The sequence below is a fragment of the Balaenoptera ricei genome, chromosome 11, assembly GCF_028023285.1.
Source record: "Balaenoptera ricei isolate mBalRic1 chromosome 11, mBalRic1.hap2, whole genome shotgun sequence".
Taxonomy (NCBI): Eukaryota; Metazoa; Chordata; class Mammalia; order Artiodactyla; family Balaenopteridae; genus Balaenoptera; species Balaenoptera ricei.
Genome location: NC_082649.1, coordinates 79,266,422 through 79,287,332, shown reverse-complemented (window position 1 = coordinate 79,287,332; position 20,911 = coordinate 79,266,422). Strand labels below are relative to the sequence as shown.

The 20,911-nt window shown below is 40.6% G+C and overlaps 1 protein-coding gene across 5 annotated transcripts in view; it reads right to left on the bottom strand.

Annotated features, from left to right (window-relative positions):
• PTPRG (protein tyrosine phosphatase receptor type G) overlaps window positions 1-20,911 on the bottom strand; it is a 726,426-nt gene that overhangs the window by 213,674 nt on the left and 491,841 nt on the right. For all 5 annotated transcript variants that reach the window (XM_059940105.1, XM_059940106.1, XM_059940107.1 and 2 more), the window contains one exon: window positions 19,825-19,920. In XM_059940105.1, the coding sequence (XP_059796088.1) occupies window positions 19,825-19,920 (96 nt within the window). The remainder of the gene's footprint in view (window positions 1-19,824; window positions 19,921-20,911) is intronic.

Genomic DNA, 20,911 nt, shown 5'->3' with positions numbered 1-20,911 from the left:
GAAATCCACAATGCCTTATTTACCAACTTAAGGACCAAACAATATAAGTAAAGGCACATGATAAATTATCATGCCCTGTAGAAAGGTAAATTGATATTAAAATATTTGTTCTAGTTCTTTTACCAATTAGTCATGTAATCTCTCAAAAGCTTAGTATCCATAATGAAGATAATCTCTAATTAGGATTAGTAAATCTCCAAATAGTGACCACTCAAACCTGGGAAGGTATGATGACAGTAATTATTATTCTGAGATATTCATTGCTTACTTTCATGACTGAAGTTAATTTCCTAGCATTATATTGTGCATTTAAAATTTTTTTTACTGAAAGTGCTTTTGAGAATCCCAAATGCCTCCTCTTCTAGAGAGTTCTTCATGAGATAATAATGTTTGGCCATGCTTGTCATCCCACTAAAGTATTTCTAAAAACATAAATAATACACCTTGTGTACCTTACAAAATAATAGAAAAATTTAAAGAGGACTGAACAGGAAAATCAACACCATTTCTCTGTATTAAAAATGCATAAATTTGATTTAACCCAAGTTTCAAAATAGAAAGACTATAGTAGAATAGAAATTGCATAGAAGAGATCCTTTAGGAAAATGAATTTCTGGCTTTTAGATACAATAGTCCATATTTATTAAATATATAATGTAATATTATGTTCATTATTATTTAATACCCCAAATACAGTGAAGTTAATTATTGAACTGTTGGCGTTCTTGGAAATTCTATTTTCTGAGCATTCTAGATACAGATGGTACCAAAAACTGAGTGCAATTTATTCCCTGCACGGATACCATCTAGAAATTTGTTTTTAAGGGAAGGACTAGGAGTGTGGGATTAGCAGATGTAAACTATTATATATAGGATGGATAAACAACACGGTCCTACAGGGAACTATATTCAGTATCCTGTGATAAACCATAACGGAAAAGAATAGAAAAAAAAGAATGTCTATATGTGTATAACTGAGTCACTCTGCTGTACAGCAGGGATTGCACAACATTGTAAATCAACTATGTTTCAATAAAAAAATAAATTAAAATTTTAAAAAAAGTTCAATCCTACTCTGCTATGGTATTTTTAATTTGGAAAAGGGATGTGGAGGGGGTCCTCTTTTGCCCCTAAAGACGTGTGGCCCTCTAATTTGTATTCATAGACCAGTGACAAGAGCATGTCAAAAACGCACCATTACTCATGAGTGTTCATGTATTTTTGTGGAGATGCTCAGGCCAGAAGTCCTTTAAAGAACACTAGGTGCTGCTGTGGGGTTTATTTAGGTGTCATCTGCTGGACCAGTCCCAGGTTTGGAGCAATACTGCCTTTGGCAGAACAGAACTGCATTTAATAGGAGTCATATTCTCACTTCTCAGCTGGAAGATTACGTGAGCAAGAGCTAAAGGAACTGGGAAGACCATCCTTTTTACCAACTCTTTTTCACACCATTAGGTTTTACAACCAGTATCTCCTTTATAGGACTAAGTGGAACAAGGCAAGCAGTTACAAAGAGAATCTGAGTTCGCCCTCTGCTTAAATGCACCATAATAGTAACAGCTGGCTGGGGGCTTCTTTGTGTTTCTGACAGCGCGTTCCTAATGGTGTCATCTTAAGCCAGCTCGGCCCCATCATTTCACTTTTAAGATGGAGGGCTCTTTGCTTCGTGTTTTTAAGATTCACTGGGAAACTGTGTACGTTTAAAAGTCCTTCTGTGCTATAAATGAAACCTAAATGGAAGGTTTTTGGAACTGTAACAGAGTATAAAATGTGATTGGTATTACATTAGGTGGATGGTCCCAACGCCACTGTAGCTTGGGACCATCCACCTAATTTGTTCTTTTATTCTGATAATTATAATCAAGCTTCAGCCTGGTCATCAATCTGCCGTTAAACTGAGGGTGGAGAGATAAGATGATACTCTATGACAACTGTAATTTTTACATATTAGACATCCAAAGACTATTTGCAGAAACACACTAATGAAATCCCCATGAAGTTCGATCTATGGGTTTACGGGTTTAACAATATGGCTGCAAAATTAACTTTCACAATGGAAAGCAGTCAGCTTGCATTTGCACAGATAACGCATGGCAAAATGCACACATGAGCTGATCATCGTAATCACACCCCTGTCCAGCTCTCCAAATTTATAATGGAACCAGACAAAGACAGAAGGCCCATTCAATACATTCGCACAATGCACAAAAGACAAGTAAAGAAATAAACACAACAGGAGAAAACGTCCAACTTGAAAATCAGTGAAAAGTGAGCGTAGAAAAAAATTGCTGGCATCAAAACAACAATGAGGATATTGCTACAAACCTGCTCGTGAGCAGCATTTATAAAACCCCTCTGACCTGCTTTCCTACCCAGAAGTGTTATTTTCATTCGTCACCAAGTTGCTTCAAAGGGAGCCTCCCAGAGCTTGAAACTAATTTTCTTCCTCTTACATAAGAACATAAAATTCCTACAATCTTGGTAACAGAAAGAGATCATTTCTCCCCAGGTCCCAGCTACCACCATCTCTTTATGACAAACGGATGACAGTGATCCTCCCTGGTTTCTCTCTAGCTTGGCTCTCAACCACAGCCTTCCTGATCTGTTCCAAAATGCTAACTAAGTTAGCCTCCGCACCCAGCCAGTTTCTCAACGGCTCCCCTGCATAAAAGTCCAGAGTTGATGGCCTTCAAGGATCTCTGGGGTCCAGCTCCACCCCTAGTGGCTTCCTTTCAGGTCCATGGACATTCTGTTCTCCTGCCTCAGGGCCATGGCACATGCTACTCCCTTGGAGCTCAGAGCTTCTTGACCTAGTGAGATTCTGTGCAATCATGTTTTCTTCACGTAGCCTCTCCTGACCCCCAAACTGGGCCTGGACCCCGTGATATGCTCTCAAAGCACTGAACGTCTCTTTCCGTCACTGGGCTTAACACAGGTTTAACCCTGAATCCAGGGCACATTTATATGATTAGTATCTATTCCCCTAACAGACTGTGATGTCCACAAGGACCAAGGCCGCATGGGTACCTCCTAACCAAGGCCGCACGGGTATCTCCTAACCAAGGCTGCACGGGTATCTCCTAAACCAAGGCCGCCCCAGAGCCCAGCAGAGCACCCGGCACACACTGGGCTACAAGGGATATTTGGTGAATGAGCACTGAAAGAGGTCAGCTTATTCTATATGCATAAGCTGCAAAGGTCTAGATAGTAACACTCTTCTTCCACTGAGAACGCAGGATAGTACATAATCCACTGTATTGGTGTAATGTCCCAATATTGCCTTTTGTATCCAGAAGAGCCATGGAAGTCGCCAGTTAGGTGACACCCAAACCAAGTTGCAAAAATCTCCTTTTACGCATCCTTCCTTTGCCTCAGTGTAGGCCACACAGGGGATGCAGCTTTGACATTCTCGAGAACTGATAGCATCGCTGCCTAACAGAGTTCCTGCTGACACCAAGACCGTCGGTTTAACAACTTGTGATGGTAAACACCGCTCTCACTTTGCTTTATCACCCAAGAATTTTTAAATGAAGGTTTTATAGCAAGGATGTAATTGAAGGCACGGTACTTTGCCAGGGATCCGGGCCGCTTTTACACATTTGCCCGACAGAAAAACGCCGTGCGACATTTCATCATTTATAAAGCCGGAGAGGGGAAGATGATTACGTTGGGGCTCTTCTGGTGATAAACGCACTGAAGGTGGATTTTCATTCTGTGGGGCAAAGGCAGCCCTGTGGATAGAAGTGCTCCTTTGCAGCGGGTCACAGCTTTTCTGAGCTAGGAATGTCAAAAAAAAAAAAAAAAAAAGCCTCTTGGCAGAGAACACAGCCAGATGTGAGCAGAACTGCTTCTGGGCTTCCGAAAAGTTTCAGTAGCAGCCGAGGGGTCCACCAGCCAACGGAGAACGCCCTGAGCCACCCCAGTCTCACAAGACAAACAGCCTTCTCGGCCCAGTGCATGAGTGAGTTCTCAGCATCAGCGCTATAGATGGCCTCAGTGGGGACGTCGGGCTGGTGACGGGTGCGGGGGAGAGGGGCCTGGCTCGGCTCCTGAGATCTCTAGCAGGTGCTGCCAGTGCCTGGAACATCCTAGCAGAGAACATCCACAAGCTCATACTGAAGCAGCCAGACTCAGGGAGCCGCGTGGCAGCAAGCATAAACATCCAATGTCGAGCTCGGAGCGAAGTTCCACAGGCGGTGCATCAAAATCACATGCTTTAGAGGCAGGTAGTGGGAAACACATAGCTCTCACCACCTTAGCATCGTCCAAATGTTAAGAGAGCTGCTGGAAGGAGAAGTGGCTCCAAAACACAAGCTTCCCCCAAAAGACTTTTCCTTAAAATTCTCATTGCCTTATGTCCCGAGTACTGTCACCAGGGCACCCACCCCAAGGGCTGAGCAGAAACTCTTTGAGGATGCTGGTCCACACTCCTGGGAAGAAAAAGCAGGCGGATGGCGTTTCCAGAATGAGAGGAGCGGCATAAAACTCAGGTTGGAAGACAGGAAGAGCCTCCAGGGTAAAGAAGAATGGCTTCCAATCCTACCATTTTCGAGTCGTGTGACTTTGGGCAAATCATCCAGTATGTCTGTTCCTTGGTCTCCTCATTTGTCGGTTAGGGATAGAAGTTCCTACTGCACAAGTTTGAGACATCAAAGGAGATAATGGGCACGGACTGGCCAGAGACACGTGAAACTTCCCTCCCTAATATGGTCAGTAATAGAAGGAGCAGGAGGTCGAACAGGGGAGACACACACCCACTCTCGCCTCTCCCATGTTCCCCCCGGGCTCACCAGAAGCAGGCATTTGCACCAACACAAATTTATTCAGAAGTGCTTGGGGAGAAGCTCCCTCTATTCCCTCTAATGCCCTACTCCCAGCTCCCCTCCACTAGCCCCTCCCCAAGTCAGGGAAGCTCCCCTAAATACTGGGTCACTCAAAGGAAAAGCCAGCTCAGCCCTCTCCCCACCCCACAGCTGTCTTCCCAGTTCCCCCAGCCACACCCTGGCCAGAGGGGACGCCCGGGCTTCCGGCCTCCAGCATCAAGCAGCCTTAACGGCCAAGCCAAGACCCCAGTCTACCCCTTGCGACTGGGTTAATGAGTCGGGTTGGCCTTGCTCTGCCCGTTCATCCTCTCCGCGGGGAGAAGCATGTAGACTCATGGGAGCCTCCGGCCCGGCCTCCTTCTTCAATCTGCCCATCACTAACAAATCTTACACCTGAGTTTCTTCTGGCTCAAACGAGGAGGTGGGAGAGATGACGAGGCTCCCCTACACCTATGAGAAAATCATCGTCTTGGGTAATAAGACAAGGTGGAGTCACCCACAGACAATGGCACTTCCTGAAACCGTTCACTACAAACTGAGAACAGAATCCAAGTGGGATGGGTGTCACCCTAAGAAGTGGAGGGAGGGAGGGCCATTGGGGCGTCAGCAGTAGAGAACACGCTCTCTCTAGAAAACGAGAACACCACCAAGTAAGGCCCAAATGAATCATCAGCTGCCTAAGCAGGGATGGCGGTGGGGGTGGATGACAATTCAGGGAACCCAAGGGAGCCCCGAGAGCCAGTCACTGGCTGTGCACTGCGCCTAAGAATCACATGAGCAAGGGCAAGGAGAAAGACCACTGCTCAGGCCACCTCCCAGACCAATGACATCTAAATCCTGGGAGTGGGACTCAGCACCAGGACGATTTAAAGCTTGCTCAGTGATCCCACTGTGCAGCCACTGTGGAGGACAGCTGTTCTCTGCTCTTGCCAAGCACCAAGTTTAGAGAGGAAGAGGAAAAACAAATCACAGGTAACGTGTCACAACCCCAGCTCAGGGGAGAACGCCTTTCCTCTCTCACACGATGCAGGTTCTTCACTCTTCCTTCTGCGTAACTGTTGCTCTCGGTGACTAATTTTTGTCACTGCATACATGACGATACCTGCTATTGCTTAGATTATAATGAGAGCTCACATTTAGTGAGGACCTACTATGTGCCACGCACATGTTCGTTTCACCTGTATTCACTAATATAGACCTCACAACAACCCTCCAAGGCAGGTCTCTCATTATTTTCTCCATTCGCCAGCTGAGAAAACTAGGAAACAGAAAAGTGAAGTGAATGTGACTGAAGTTTACAACTACTGATGGGCAGAACTGGGACTTAAATAAGTGAGATGTAGAGTCTCTTTCTTTCATCAGGCAGACTCTTAAGTAATGGCTCTTGCTTGCATCCAATACCTCTGAGGTAAGCATTGAGACTGTAACACCAAACAAGCAAAGGTTCTTGTCTTAAAGAGCCTACATGTGCGTGTGTGTGTGTTTGTGTGTGTGTAGTCACCTCCTTGATGACAGGGTCCATGCTCTATTCAATTCTCCGGACACCATGCTGCCTACTGTACATGGGACACCATGCTGACTGCAGCTTTGCAAAGGGAATGAACAAAGACGGCAATGGAATGACCACAAGAGAGAAGGAGGGAGGGAGGGGCATGTGTATGGGCTGACCACATCCCTTTAGACAAGGGGGGGACACAGAGTCACATTTGCCAAAATGCAGAAGAGGTAAGCATCTCCCACTCACAACTCAACCTTCAGCCCACATCGAACATGGGGTCGGGTGAAATGAATGGCCAGCACAATCATTCACATGCCATAGTATTTAAAAATCTCTAACAATCACATCATTATTGCTGGCAGTGCCTCTAACCAAGCAGACACTAATAAGAGACCTCATACAAGAGGATACACTTCCAGCACGAATAAAGCCACATAAAGGCTGACTGGTTTACAACTTTGACCCTGGACTGGAATTCATTACTAGGAATTAAGCAATCACTTGGGGGAAGAGCTGATGGGGCCCTTTTGCTTGCAGGAGGCCTCCCCACCATGCACAGGCATCTGGTCCCGTGTCAATGTGCTACTTGTTTCTCTCCCAGCGGACTGGCTGCTCCAATTAAATACCTACTTCACCATCCAAGGTGTTACAACTAATTACCTTAGCTCCTCTTTAAAGTAGTAAGAGAGACGTGCAGATGCTCCTTGAGGAAATCTGAATTTGGTTATCTCCTCCTGAATTACTGAGTTACAGCACCAATAACAACACTTAGACTTCAGAACCTTGTCTCCCAGCCAAGGCAATCAGAGAGCTGAAGCACCCTCCACCAAAATGCAAGGAGACTGGGAAGATGGATATACTTGATGTACCCAAAGCAATATGATTATTTTAATGTATCTATTCTGGGCCAGGTTTTAAGATACAGGGAAGTAATCATTCAAAGTATTCCCTATTATTTTAGCAACTGAATTCCAGTTGTTCCTAATTATCAACGTCATCCAAATTCTTATTTACTTCTATTTGCTAAAATATCACAAATTTTGGAGTGGTTCATATTCTGGTCCATAGCACTTCCCTAGACATGATTTCATTTGAAGTTCACAACAAACCAATCAGATATCAATATCTCCATTTTACGGACAAAGCAATTTGAGTCAGCGAGGGAAGAAATAGATATGTCCAAACAAATAGGCCAGTGAGTGGCAAATCTGAACTTTAGCGCAGAACTTTTCACTCCAAAATTCCAACCCTTACCAACATCTTTCCTAGACGTTGATTTCACAATCAAAGGGAATCTAAGCATTGGAGGAAAGTTCTGGAATCAGAATCTCCTTCTCAGAGGACTGTTAGGAGCATTACATGAGATAATGTATGTAGAATGCTTGGCCGACAGCCACTTGACCAGGATCCACAGCTATCACCTACTGTTTTCTTAAAATTATTGTTTATATTCATAGAGAATTGGAAATTGGAAATCTCTTTTTAGAAGTCTTGGGATTTTACCTGCCTGAACTGTTTTAGTGGGATAAGGACATCTTTTACCTGTACAGTACAAAATAGAGAAGAACCAAAGCTATAGAGTGATTGCCATTAAAAGAAAAAAAAAAAAAAAAAGAGGGTAGCCGGGTCAACAAGTTCGGATGTGGTCCTAAACATTCATTTCCCTTCCTGAACGATCTAGGAATTGGCTTTGTATTAGTTAGCTGCTTGCATTTCTGAGACATCTGGCGCTAAACCTTATAATCAGTTCAGTTAAAAAAAAAAAAAAAAACAACAGAACTAGTCCCTGGCAGCCACCATTGGAGAGTGCCTAAAAATAGAAATAATTTACTGAAACCTCATTAGAATGGTGCTCAAGGATGCCAAGCTGTGGGGAAAACACTGCAGAAAGTTGAGTAAGACCTCAGGATTACAGCTCAAGAAGTCCCAGAAATGGAATTATCTAAGAGTCCAAACTGGGTATCATTTCAGAGATAGAGATTTTCATTTCATTATATGTGGTTCACACTGGTGTGATTTTAGGAGCACCCCTCTCCAAACACATATATATCATATGTAAGAATTCTCTGTTAGAACCAAAAGATTGATATCAAATGAATGCTACATAAAACTGGTCGATAATACCCAGTTGATACAGAGAGATTAAGCAGTCCCTCTCACTGCAATGTTATCTATAGTACTGTTGTGCCTAATTAATGCTTTCCTAATTAGGTAATCCCAGCTTACCTCAACTTTGGACAAACCAAATACCAGATAAGCAAGATCTAAATTAATTAGCTCTACGTACGATTTTATATACAGCTACCTAGGAATTTGCATGCACATAAACATCACATAACTTAATACATATTCAGAGAATGCAAAGGGCTAAGAAAAACAGAATCTGCTGTATAAACCTGTCCAGACAAGGCAATCCATAGGTACGTTTTATGACTCGCACAAAACCCAAAACAGGGGGATTCAATGCTACTATTTTTCTCAAAAGACAGACAGCTAGGCAGTCCTAATAAAGAAATAATGGGAATATTACTCAGCCATAAAAAAAGAATGAAATAATGCCATTTGCAGTGACATGGATGGACCCAGAGATTGTCATACCGAGTGAAGCAAGTCACACAGAGAAAGACAAGTATCATATGATATCGCTTATATGTGGAATCTAAAAAAGGTACAAATGAACTTCTCTACAAAACAGAAGTAGAGTTACAGATGTAGAAAACAAACTCATGGTTACTGGAGGTAGGGGGGAGGGATAAATTGGGAGATGGGAATTGACATATACACATTACTATATATAGAATAGATAACCAATAAGGACAGGGAACTCTACCCAATACTCTGCAATGGCCTATATGGGAAAAGAATCTAAAAAAGAGTGGATACATGTACATGTATAACAGATTCACTTTGCTGTACACCTGAAACTAACACAACATTGTAAATCAACTGCCTTCCAATAAAAAGAAAAAAAAAAAAAAGGAAATAACATACGCCCCCCCAATACTGTGCCTTTTACTGTACCACATTTGGTCGCTTACTTTTTGCAAGTAAAAGGTAGGAGGGTTAAAGTATTACGGAAGTTCTCCCAATAATCTCTCCTTCACAAACCGCAGGAGTGCATTCCTGAAAAATACCAGAGTTGACCAAACAGTGTTAACAAGGTCGAGGTGTTAAGAGGAAGAGGTGGATACAGAAGGAATCAGGAAAAGCCTCACGTAAATAAAATTAAGTTTCTTCCTGGTTTGTTATCACATCATGTAAGAGTAATTGAATGGATCTCCACCAAATACGAAGGATCTGTGCAGACCAGTCTGTCTTTAAATGTAATGCCTGCGGTGTACAGGATATGTGCTTTGGGAGTACAGGTCAAAGGTACACTCAAGATGGGCAGGCATCATCCAGAACACATTGAGAAACAAAAGCTCTGGGTTTCAGACAAGTACACACGTACCATATATATTAAGATGCTATAGACAAAGAAAACAAACAAACGGTAGTTTTAATGTAAACCCTGAATACAAAAGAGAATTGCAAGCTTCTCATTCAGGCAACTCAACGTATCAGCACCACAGGTGAGTAACATCGGGATTCATCCAGCTCAAGATAGTTCAGCATTCCTCTGGGACAATGCGTAGATGGCCAAGGAATAAAAAGCTTTTGAGAGGGAAGCCATAACAAGCCTCTAAAACAAAACCAGCATTAACAGCTTTAAAATCCTATCCTGGGAAAATACTTCTACAACACCATGGGAACGAGACAGTGCTGTGATTTGCAGAGGCAGATTCTCCTATAACCTCCACCAGGGAGTTTCCCTGATCTCTGAGTTTTTCAAACCAGCTTCCACTGATTTCTCGTTCAAAGGCATATGCACATGCTCTGACCTTTGTTTACTTTTCTAGGTCTAATTGAGTATTCTATTAAAATGGTGCTTGTTTCAAAAATCATTGCAGCGTCTGGGAACAAATATCCCCATGGGCTCTTTAATTTAAGGGGGCCGCCAAGGTGAAGCAGAAATAACTAGAAACGGGTTGATTTAAATATTTTAGCATATAAGTCTTTATGCCTTATCTTAGAATCCAGTTGACTAAACCTTGGCTGGCCAGAGACTAGGGGACTAGGGGAATTCTCAGGTATGGGATGATTTAGTTATTCCTGTGGCCATCAGCTAGCAGGATAACCCAAACAGCCCTCCCAGCCCACATCTATTGAGATCAAAACCTTCTGGGGTGCTCAAACCAAGCAGGGTTTCTCAATGTCAGCACTGACTTTTTGGGCCAGATAATTTTGTGTTGTGGAGGGCTGTCTTGAGCATTGTAGAATTTTAAGCAGCACCCCTAGTCTCTATACACTAGATGCCAGTAGCACCACTACCCCAGTGTGACAACCCAAAGTATCTCCAGACATGGCCTCATAGCCTCTGGGGGCAAAATCCCCTGCACTCCTCCCCATAAGAACCACTGCCATTAAAAAAGTTAATAAATGACTGTTTAAATCTTAACCCTGTTCACTCACAGCGTCCTCATCTAACCACACCATTCATTCAATACTCTTTATAGCTTTTTTATAAAAGGGAGGAAGCAAAAGAAAAAACACTGTCATCAAATCTATAAAATAATCACAGGCACAGAGTCTAAGGGAATTCAGAATAGGATAAAAGGTTTTAATTATGGGCAAAAAGAATAAGAACACAATTTTTAGTTACAAGAAAATAACTGTTCAGGTACCAGCGAAATTAAGAGGGGTCCTGAAGCACATATATACACATGATAATAACTGGAACCAAGGATACATACTTCTTTCTCTACCTTCTCCAACAGAAGAGCCAACTTTTCTGATTCAGTTTTCCACTAAGAGCACAGACCCTGGAGGTATCCTACTGCTGTTGAAATACTCGCTCGAACATTTATTGGCTGATGTGATCTTGGGTAATTTATATTGAAAAAAGTTGCATGCCTCACCTTGTGCATTTGTAAAATGGACATAATGACACCTTGAGGGGGTCCCAGTGAAGATTAAATAAGATAATGTTTAATGTGGGCGCTTCATTTTAGCATTTTACATGCAAAAAATGGTAACTTTTATTAGTACTGTTTCTATTCTATTTAGAAGCATCTTTTCAACTAGTTTATCTAAAGGAAAAGAAGGAGAGAAGAGTTGTCACTAGCTTCTAACCTTGGGATGCAAAGTGCTTTGTGCATAGCGTTCTCCCAAGAGAACTAATTAGCTGAGGCATCTACTAGATTATACTTCTGGAAGACCAAAGCCAAGAAAAATGAGACAACCGGATTGGGAGTCACAAAACTAGAATTCTTGGCTTAGTAGATTTCAAAGAGCTATGGGACCATGGTCAACCACTTAACTCTCAGACAGCCAGTCTCACTTCTGTCATTTTAATGGGATCACTATAGAGTTCCCAGTATTTTATCTGAGACTATGACAATCAGATTGAAAGACTTATATTAGAACTAATGGCCAGAACAACTAAATTCTAAACTAAATGATAGATTCTAAACTATCATTTAGTGATGTACAAAGGCAAAGTACTTGGTAACTGTCCTTGAAGTACAGTGATTTAATTAAAGAAAATTTTCACATGGTCTTTTTCAAAGTCTCTTAATTATGTAATGCTTCGCCAATTATAGTCCTCTGTAATGCCCACTAAGAGGAAATTTGAATTACAGGCCATTGGAAGACAGGAGATGTACTGAAAACACCTGATAGGCTACAAATTCAATGTCGTACATCCACAAATCTGTTCTAAAATTGCACCCGAACATTAAAGATGACTCTGGCCTTCACTTAGTGGTAAGTCCTATGAAATCAATTAGCTGTTAAAATAGTTTAATTGGAACATATGTATTTTAATTTTTGTGTGTGTATAAAAACAAAGTCTTCTTAATCAGCCCAAAACATTCTGAAATTACACTTCTAGGTAATGTAGTGAAAGAATTGAACTTATAACTAGATAAAACCAGGATGTGGAAAATGTGAGAAGGATGATATTCAAACAGCAGCAACCGGAAAGGAATAAATTAAGAATCATATTAGTTTACTTCAATTATCCCAAAAAGCAGTCTAAGAAGGAAGTTGTAAAAACCAATCACGACTCCCCAACACAAACTCACATAGTCTCCGACTCAAAACCGGTTCTTGTTTTTTTTTTTTTTTCCTGTGGGTGTTTGGTAGTGGGTATAACTACTATTTATTTTCTTTTTTCTTTCCTCCCACTCTCCCTCCTTCCTTTCATCCCTTCCTCCTCCTCCTCCTTCTTCTTTCTCTCTCCGCACCTTTCCTTCCCTCCCCCCTTTATTCTATGGAGTAGAGGCCCTTGTTGCCAACAGGACCAGTCAGGAGTTAAAAAAAAAATGCAAACTATCTCCAGCCATGATAGAAAATGTGTTCTTCATTAAAGAAAAAGATTCCTTAGGATGGTTTTAAAAATGAAAAGATGACTTTAGGTCACCATCAATAAAAAGGATGATTTATACTTTAAGAGTGGTGTTTTGCTTTGTAGAAAAATGGGAGGAAAAAGAAAAATGGAGGAGAGTCCAGTTTTAAAACTCATAAATAGGAAATTCATACCCTTAAAATGAAATATTTATCATTTTGAAATTATACAGCTCTATAAAGATATAATTCTTATACTCTTGATATTTTATCTACCTGACTTGATCCGTCCTCCCCTATCTCCCAATGACAAAATGATGTTACTATTTTTTTTTTAATTTATTTATCTTATTTATTTATTTTTGGCTGTGTTGGGTCTTTGTTGCTGCACGCGGGCTTTCTCTAGCTGCAGAGAGCGGGGGCTACTCTTTGTTGTGGTGCGCAGGCTTCTCATTGCGATGGCTTCTCTTGTTGAGGAGCACGGGCTCTAGGCTCACAGGCTTCAGTAGTTGTGGCATGCAGGCTCAGTAGTTGTGGCTCGCGGGCTCTAGAGCACAGGCTCGGTAGTTGTGGCACACGGGCTTAGTTGCTCCATGGCATGTGGGATCTTCCCAGACCAGGGCCCGAACCCGTGTCCCCTGCATTGGCAGGCAGATTCTTAACCACTGTGTCACCAGGGAAGTCCCCAAATGATGCTACTATTAAAGAAAGAATTCAAAGGCCAACTCTTTTCAAAACTTATAGTTCTCTAACTACTTTGAGGGCAGGCTACAGTTCTAAGGATACATTTGCAATGTTCATGAATAATGGCACAAAGAAGGTGCTTAACATATTGCAGAATGAGCAAATGAGTTAGCATAAGCAAGGACACAGCAAGAGCAAGAAAAAGCAAAAAAACATAAATACAGATGCACTGAAATATATAGAAACTAACCCTAGGAAGGAAATGCTCAAGAAAAAGACAGAGGCAAGCTAGAATGAAAAATAGCAGAATAATCCAAAAAAGCTTCTCCACCCACAGTCTACTGAGATGAAACCATCTTGGTGGGAAACTTTATAAAAACATTCTCAGACATAGATATAGCCAGATATTCTTGGCACTAACACACTCCTTTAAGGCCTCTGAATGCACTACACCTTTAAGAAGTTTCAAGCCCTGATGCTTTTTCCCACCTATAGGCATAAGCAGAGATACAGCCCTTTAAAAGCATGTTAGACCCAATGGAACCCCCGGGCAAAGCCCCATCCTCAATGGATCAGGAGTCTGAGAAACTTCATGTTCAATGTCCTTCACCATCTCAAAAGCCTTATACTTCTGTACAACCACCACCTTTCTTAGCTGAAGCTTACACAGCCACCTAGACATATCCTTCCTTTTCCAAAGCCCAAATCATTAATTTCGTGGCGGGATCCTGAAAGGTTTCCTGTAACTTAGTCCTACTCAGTACATATATCCTGAACAACAACTGAGGTCAAGACACTGATGTGAGAGCTAGGGAAAGGTGGATGGTGGGATACAGGGAGAAGAGGAACAAGACATGGACCTCCACCTCCGAAAGTTTGTATTCTAGTATTCTCAGGTCCTATACTCCCTAGTGCCTGTTTCTAATACTCCTTAGCTACCATGTTATCAGCTTGTTCCTTTCCAATCAAGACTGTAGGGCCTAAATATGTTTCCACTGAGTTCAGCTAACTAATTGTACAATCAAGCCACAGTGGAAGTCACTTGCAAGAGATGCCGGTGATGAGTAAGTGAGTACTCCTAGTCCTCAATGATCTCACAGTACAGAGGCCGAAGAAAGCAAGTAAAATAACAGCTTGAATGCAAGATGGAAAGCTAAGAGAAACAGGGGGTTAAAGGAAGGACAAATCACATCTCCCTTTGGTGGGGGGAGGGCAGGTGAGATCCAGGGAAGTGGAGAAAAAGGCATCCTTGCCAGCCCTGGGTGAGTCATCAAGAGCTCCTCCTGCCTTCTCAACAGCTATAAATAATCCCAGGTGCTGCCATTTCATTTAATTACTAAGCCTCTCCAGATGGAGAAAAATAATTAAGCAGTCGGTACCACCAACATGATATAAAGAATGCATTAGCAACTTTTGAAACATTTGAGTTTTGAAGTTTGCTTTCAACAATGAAGGAAGGGCAGAAGTGAAGAAGGCCCAAATGACTGAGTGACAGACATTAGAGAAAACCAAACGACAGCAGTCAGATACTGGGTAGAAATTTAAATAGGAAAAAAGCAAATACTTGTGCAAAGGGGCTCAATCCTCCCAGAAGAAGCAGAACCGATAACATTAAATGAAGAAGCCTCAATGGAGTTGGTGAAGATAAGTTGTCAAAAAGAAATACTTTAAGACAACCTAAAAATCAATTTATTTATTTCTTAAATGTACAAAAAATATGCTGTTGACTGGGCCTCTGGATGCAGACGTGATAAAAATTTTATCTTTGTGTCTGATGCAAAGATTCAGAAGTGATTAAACCCAAAAGGGTCTAACAAGGAAGCTGGAAAGAAAACCACTCAAGAAAAGTTTCTAAATATAGATGCTCTTAAAGAACCATGCATTTATAATTCTAAAGTTCAATGGAATCAGGAAATCAATAAAAATAAAATTTCTGGCATTCAAATAACAGTGGCAACTGGGTAGTAAAACACCTGAGGTTTCCTCCCCGTAACATGTTCAAAGATAATCATGTGCTTCCTCAAAAAAAAAAAAAAAAAAAAAAAACCCACAAAAATCAAACCTATAAAACCACAGTAATCAAAATTATAAAAAGTTTGGGGATCCCAAACTTCTATGAGCATCAGACTGAAAGCCATTAATAAGGGTGCACAGTTCGAAGACGTTTTGATGCTGGTGGGAAAATGGAGGGACGTGTTCCAAAAGGAATGATGAAGAAACAGATTGGAAGAAAGAAAAACCAAATCAGAACACAATTCCGAGGGCGATCATAGAAGATTCTTGATCTAAAAAAATATAGGTCAAATGGTAATTCTATTTTTAGTTTTTGAGGGAACCTCCATACTGGTCTCCATAGTGGTTGTACCAATTTACATTCCCACCAACAGTGTAGGAGGGTTCCCTTTTCCCCACACCCTCTCCAGCATTTATTGTTTGTACAAATGGACTTATTTACAAAACAGAAGTAGAGTCACAGATGTAGAAAACAAATTTATGGTTACCAGGGGTAAGGGGGGTAGGGATAAATTGGGAGATTGGGATTGACATATACACACTATGTATAGCACAGGGAACTCTTCTCAATACTCTGCAATGGCCTATATGGTAAAAGAACCTAAAAATAAAAAAAAGAGTGGATATATGCATATGTATAACTGATTCACTTTGCTGTACACCTGAAACTAACACAACATTGTAAATCAACTATACTCCAAAATATATTAAAAGAAAAGAATTTAGGTCAAGTTAAAGGTAAAGGTCAATCTGAGGATTGAGTACTCTCTGCTCTATACAGATGGTCCCTAACTTATGACTTTTTTGACTTTATGATGGTGTGAAAGTGACACACATTACTTCAGATTTTGATCTTTTCCTGGGCTAGCGATATGGTGAGATACTCTCTCCTGACGCTGGGCAGGGCAGTGAGCCGAAGCTCCCAGTCAGCTACTGGATCACAAGGGTAAACAACCAATACTCGTACAACCGTTCTGTACCCAACCATTCTGTTTTTCCCTTTCAGTAGAGTATTCAGTAAATTCCATGGGACAGTCAAAACTTCATGTTGTGTTAGACTTTTTGTTAAAATAATAGGCTTTGTGTTAGATAACTGTGCCCAACTGCAGGCTAATACAAGTGTTCTGAGCACGTTTAAGCGAGGCTGGGCTAAGCTATGACGTTCGGTAACTTGGGTGTATTAAATGCATTTTCCACTTAAGATATTTTAAACTTACGACGGGTGTATTAGGATGTAATCCCAACTTAAGTCGACAAAAATCTGTAACCTTAAATCAAAGCTATTTAAATCTTTCTGAGTTATTTTCAAAGCAAAGCATCCTTCGACAAATTGCCTTATCATTCCACTGTCATTTCAACTGTCCTATAAACCTAGGTTTTCATTTCTTCTTCAAACAGATAACCCAAGTAGAGTGTTATCAGAATAATATATTAAGAGAGCATTTTAATAACTTTTGGCATTTACATTTCTACAGGAATCCAAATCAGGCTAACTAGTATAGTGGACATTCTATTTTAACAAACAGAAAATAATTAACTTTGTACTAACATAAATTAGATAAACAAGCATTTATTTATTCTCTTTAGTGGTTTAACAACAAATATCTCCATCCCTCGCCAATTTCATGTTTGAACTTCTTTATTTTAAAAATCCTTTAAAATCAGACTTTCCCCTTCCTTTCCCCTATATCTTCCAGAAGGTTGCTAGTCTAAAGGTGTGTGAACTAGAATAAAGATGTTCCTTCCTCGAGATGCATTACTAACATATGTTGGAAAACTGTAATAAATATTCCAGTCAGGAGTAGCTATGAAGTGAATGTGCCTTCTAGCACTGTGTGGGCCCAAACGCGTAAAACCATGTGGGGCTGCCATGATTTGTTTTCTTCCATACCTGGAGGCGATCCTTCCTTTACCAGTGTTCACACAAAGCACTCAGGGGAAACCTGGCTCACTATATTTCAGCACTGAGACTGACCTTCAACTCTGTCTGTAACCAAAAGATGTCAGGCACTAGTCAAAGTTACTGGGGTCCAGGTTGGAGTCATGATCTCAAGGTCATGTTGACAGGAAGTCATGAAGAAAACCGCCTAGAGGCTGTGTTGTCATGGGAATTCACACCCCCTCCAAAGGAGACAGAGAGTCACTACTCAGATCTTGATTACTGCAACATCATTAGAAAATTTTATGTAAAATCTTCCATATTTAACTGAAGAAAATAATTGTAAACACTATGTAGCACCCATAATCATGCCCATGAGCCACAACAGGACCACCTGCAGGCAACCTATCCTCTCAGCCAATATATGGTTCCCTGGTCGACCATGTGTCTGCTAGGTTTGTGTTTGCTTTGGTGTTTTGGAAACATAAGAACCTCATCATATCTAATCACAGCAAAGGCAGTGAGAGAGCCAAAACAACCCAGCATAATAGGCACATGATCCAGAAGAAAAAAGAAACAAAGATAATGAAAAATGGAAAGTGTTAGAAAATTATTCTAGTGTGTGGAGTAAGTTGGCATCAAAGCTACAGCAACTGCAGAGAAATTAGCCTTGCCTACACATGCACTTGTAGGTCATTCACATCCTATCACTCTGGAAAATGAATATGTGAGTTTATGAGCACCAAGTCAGACCACAGCCTTTTACAAGTGGAAAACTTTCTCTACTTATGTCTTTCTAGCCATTATCCCATGGCACTGTGACAGTGAGGTCCTCCTAGTGGGCAGGAGCTGACTATATTCATCTTATATATTTAATGTAGCAACTGGTACCATACCTGGCATTGAATCACTGCTGAAACAATGATAAATACCTCTTCAATACCAAAATGTAAGATGCCAGGTTTGAATTTGGAAATATACATCAAGATTTCTCTATTTGGGGGAGAAATACCAAACTCCCAAATTTAGCATTCTTATTAGAAAGATTCAAAACACAGAGATCTCAAAATACAGGTTCTAACGAGACTGCCAAATTAAAATAACAATACCATCTTCTTTCCACTACGTGACATAGTGTGAACTCTGATGTATAAATGCATATGCGGACTTATAAAGAAAACAAAGAAAGCAGCTCAATACAGCTGCTATCTAAAAAAACAAAAAAAAGGAAAAACTATTCTATTTTATATTATCTGCCCTCTATTTTGTGTCTACAGGACAGCAAGCCAAAATTTAGAGGACTAACCAGATGAAATACACATTAAATTTCTTTGTATGTGAACTACACTCATGTCCTGGAAATACTTTAAAAATCCAAAACCTAGATTTCACACTGAGGTCTTTTGTTGGTTTGTACACCAATGTGCCTCCCCTGCCCAATATTTTAATTGGGCTTACATTTAACAAGAGTTTCTAGAGCTGGAAAAATAGAAAGCTTTTGGGTAGAGCACGCTGTGAAATAGACCTTCCAGTACTCATAAAAACATTTTTAAAATTTATTTTCTATAAAAAGGATGACCTATAAAGTAGAACCTGGTTGGACTGGACATGCGTGGGCATGACAGGGAGGGAGGCAGGGGTAGGTTTGATGGCAGGGCTGCCGGAGTAGAGGTCCAGCAACATGAAAAACAGTGTGCTAAGAGGACAGTAACAGAAAATAAGAGGTAACTACGTAAGTGGAAACTGTCTAAGAATGGAAGTTCAAGTGACCTCAGTATTGCCTAAGGCAAAACAATCACGGTTTAGATGCAGAAGGGGTCCAGACAGAACCCAAGTGAACTGCCAACAGCACAGTGTTGATTTCACAGAATAGATTTCTGTTCGTGCAGAGAAGACACATACACCACAGGGTCTCCATCCCATAGAAACAGGGATGGCTGGATACAGATACGTATTTTATTTGGCATTTACCAAATGTCTACTGTGTGCCAAAACCCACACTAGGGACTTCATTTAATGAAAATGTACTAACTTGGAAATGGTCCCAATAAAAATTTTAGTTACCATGGGGATTTCTGGCGGGGGTGGGGGGTGGGGTGGGGTGGGAACGAGGTCTCTTTAGATAAATGACTGATGCGATTTATTAACCTACTTGCAAGTAATGTCAAATTTAAAGTTGCTCCAAAGAAAAACCACTTTTTTTTTTTTTACATCAGTCTCTTAATATGCTGTAGGAACCTGTTCAAAACGCTTCAGCAGTGAAGTAACTTAGATGATAAATGTGTTCTTCAATCTGTGCACCAGTCAAGTAGCAATAAAATCAGAATAATTCATGCAAAAATTTTCATTATTTTTCTAAACATACTTATTTACATTTTAAATCACACATTAGACAACATGAAATATCTTTCATTTAGACAGATGTGAACTAGAAAACAGATGCATTCATTAAACATGGAACAATTCGGTGAATTAAAAAAAAAATACTCAAGAGAACTCTTTGGTTGAAGTATCAATACTTGAGCCCACTGTTAACTTACTTGAAAAAATATGGCCATGGCTCCGATTATTCTGTTTTCAGAAATGGCAGTTTGAAAGCTGTCAAAGTCATCTGGATTGTAAAAGAAAATCTGCATCTGTAAAAGAACAATTAAAAAATGTATTAGGAAAATACATTAGGAAAACCTATGCAGAAGTAGAGAGAGTAGTACAATGGACCCAGATTCCCCAACATACTGAGATTTTGCCAAATGTATTCATCTATCCGTACTTTTTTCTTTGCTAAAGTATTTGAAAGCAAACCCCAGACATCATATCGTCTTACCCCTACATAGTTCAGTAGGTATCACTAAAACACATCTTTCCACATAACTACAATGCTTTCAGGCCACACAAAATAAATAACACCAATACCTTCTTATTACCTTATACTCATATGGTGAAATGTCCCTATTAAGAAACAAAATTTTAATGGAGTTAAATACCATGAAGTAGGAAACTAAGACTGTTGAGATTCAGTCCTTATGCTAAAATTATAAACGCTTACATGGACACATCTTTAAAGATAATGCCCATTCTAATGACGAGAATCTGAGGGGGGCTCTCAGTAGCTTTGAGAAACAGTCCAAATGGACTATTTTAGTCAATCGAAAAAGAATATAATGGTAATGATAATAATAATGCTTTATATTTTACAGTTTGCGAAAAGCCACCCCATTCATGATTTCACTAAATCCATCTAACAATCCCTGTGAAGACTGGGCAGAAATTACTACACTCAGTTACAGATGAGGAAATAGTGCTTCAAAAGTTGATGCCGAGTTGGTTAAAAAGAAACATCAGTTGAAGAGTGTAAAGTCCAGGTGCTCTCATACCAACCTTAAATACCTTCTCTTACATGTGGCAAGGGCTTCTCACTCAAAAAGCAGAACACGGATAAATCAACTTAAAATAATTATACAATTTTAATGCCTGCACATTCCTCAATACCTGAACAATTCAGAGAACAAAAACAACCTACAGAGTATTCTTGAGAGACTACATATGCGATAAAAATGAAAGATCTGGGACCCTATTCCAGCTTCTTCGTTTACTTGCATGTGAGCCCTCAGGCAAAGCCAGCGAATT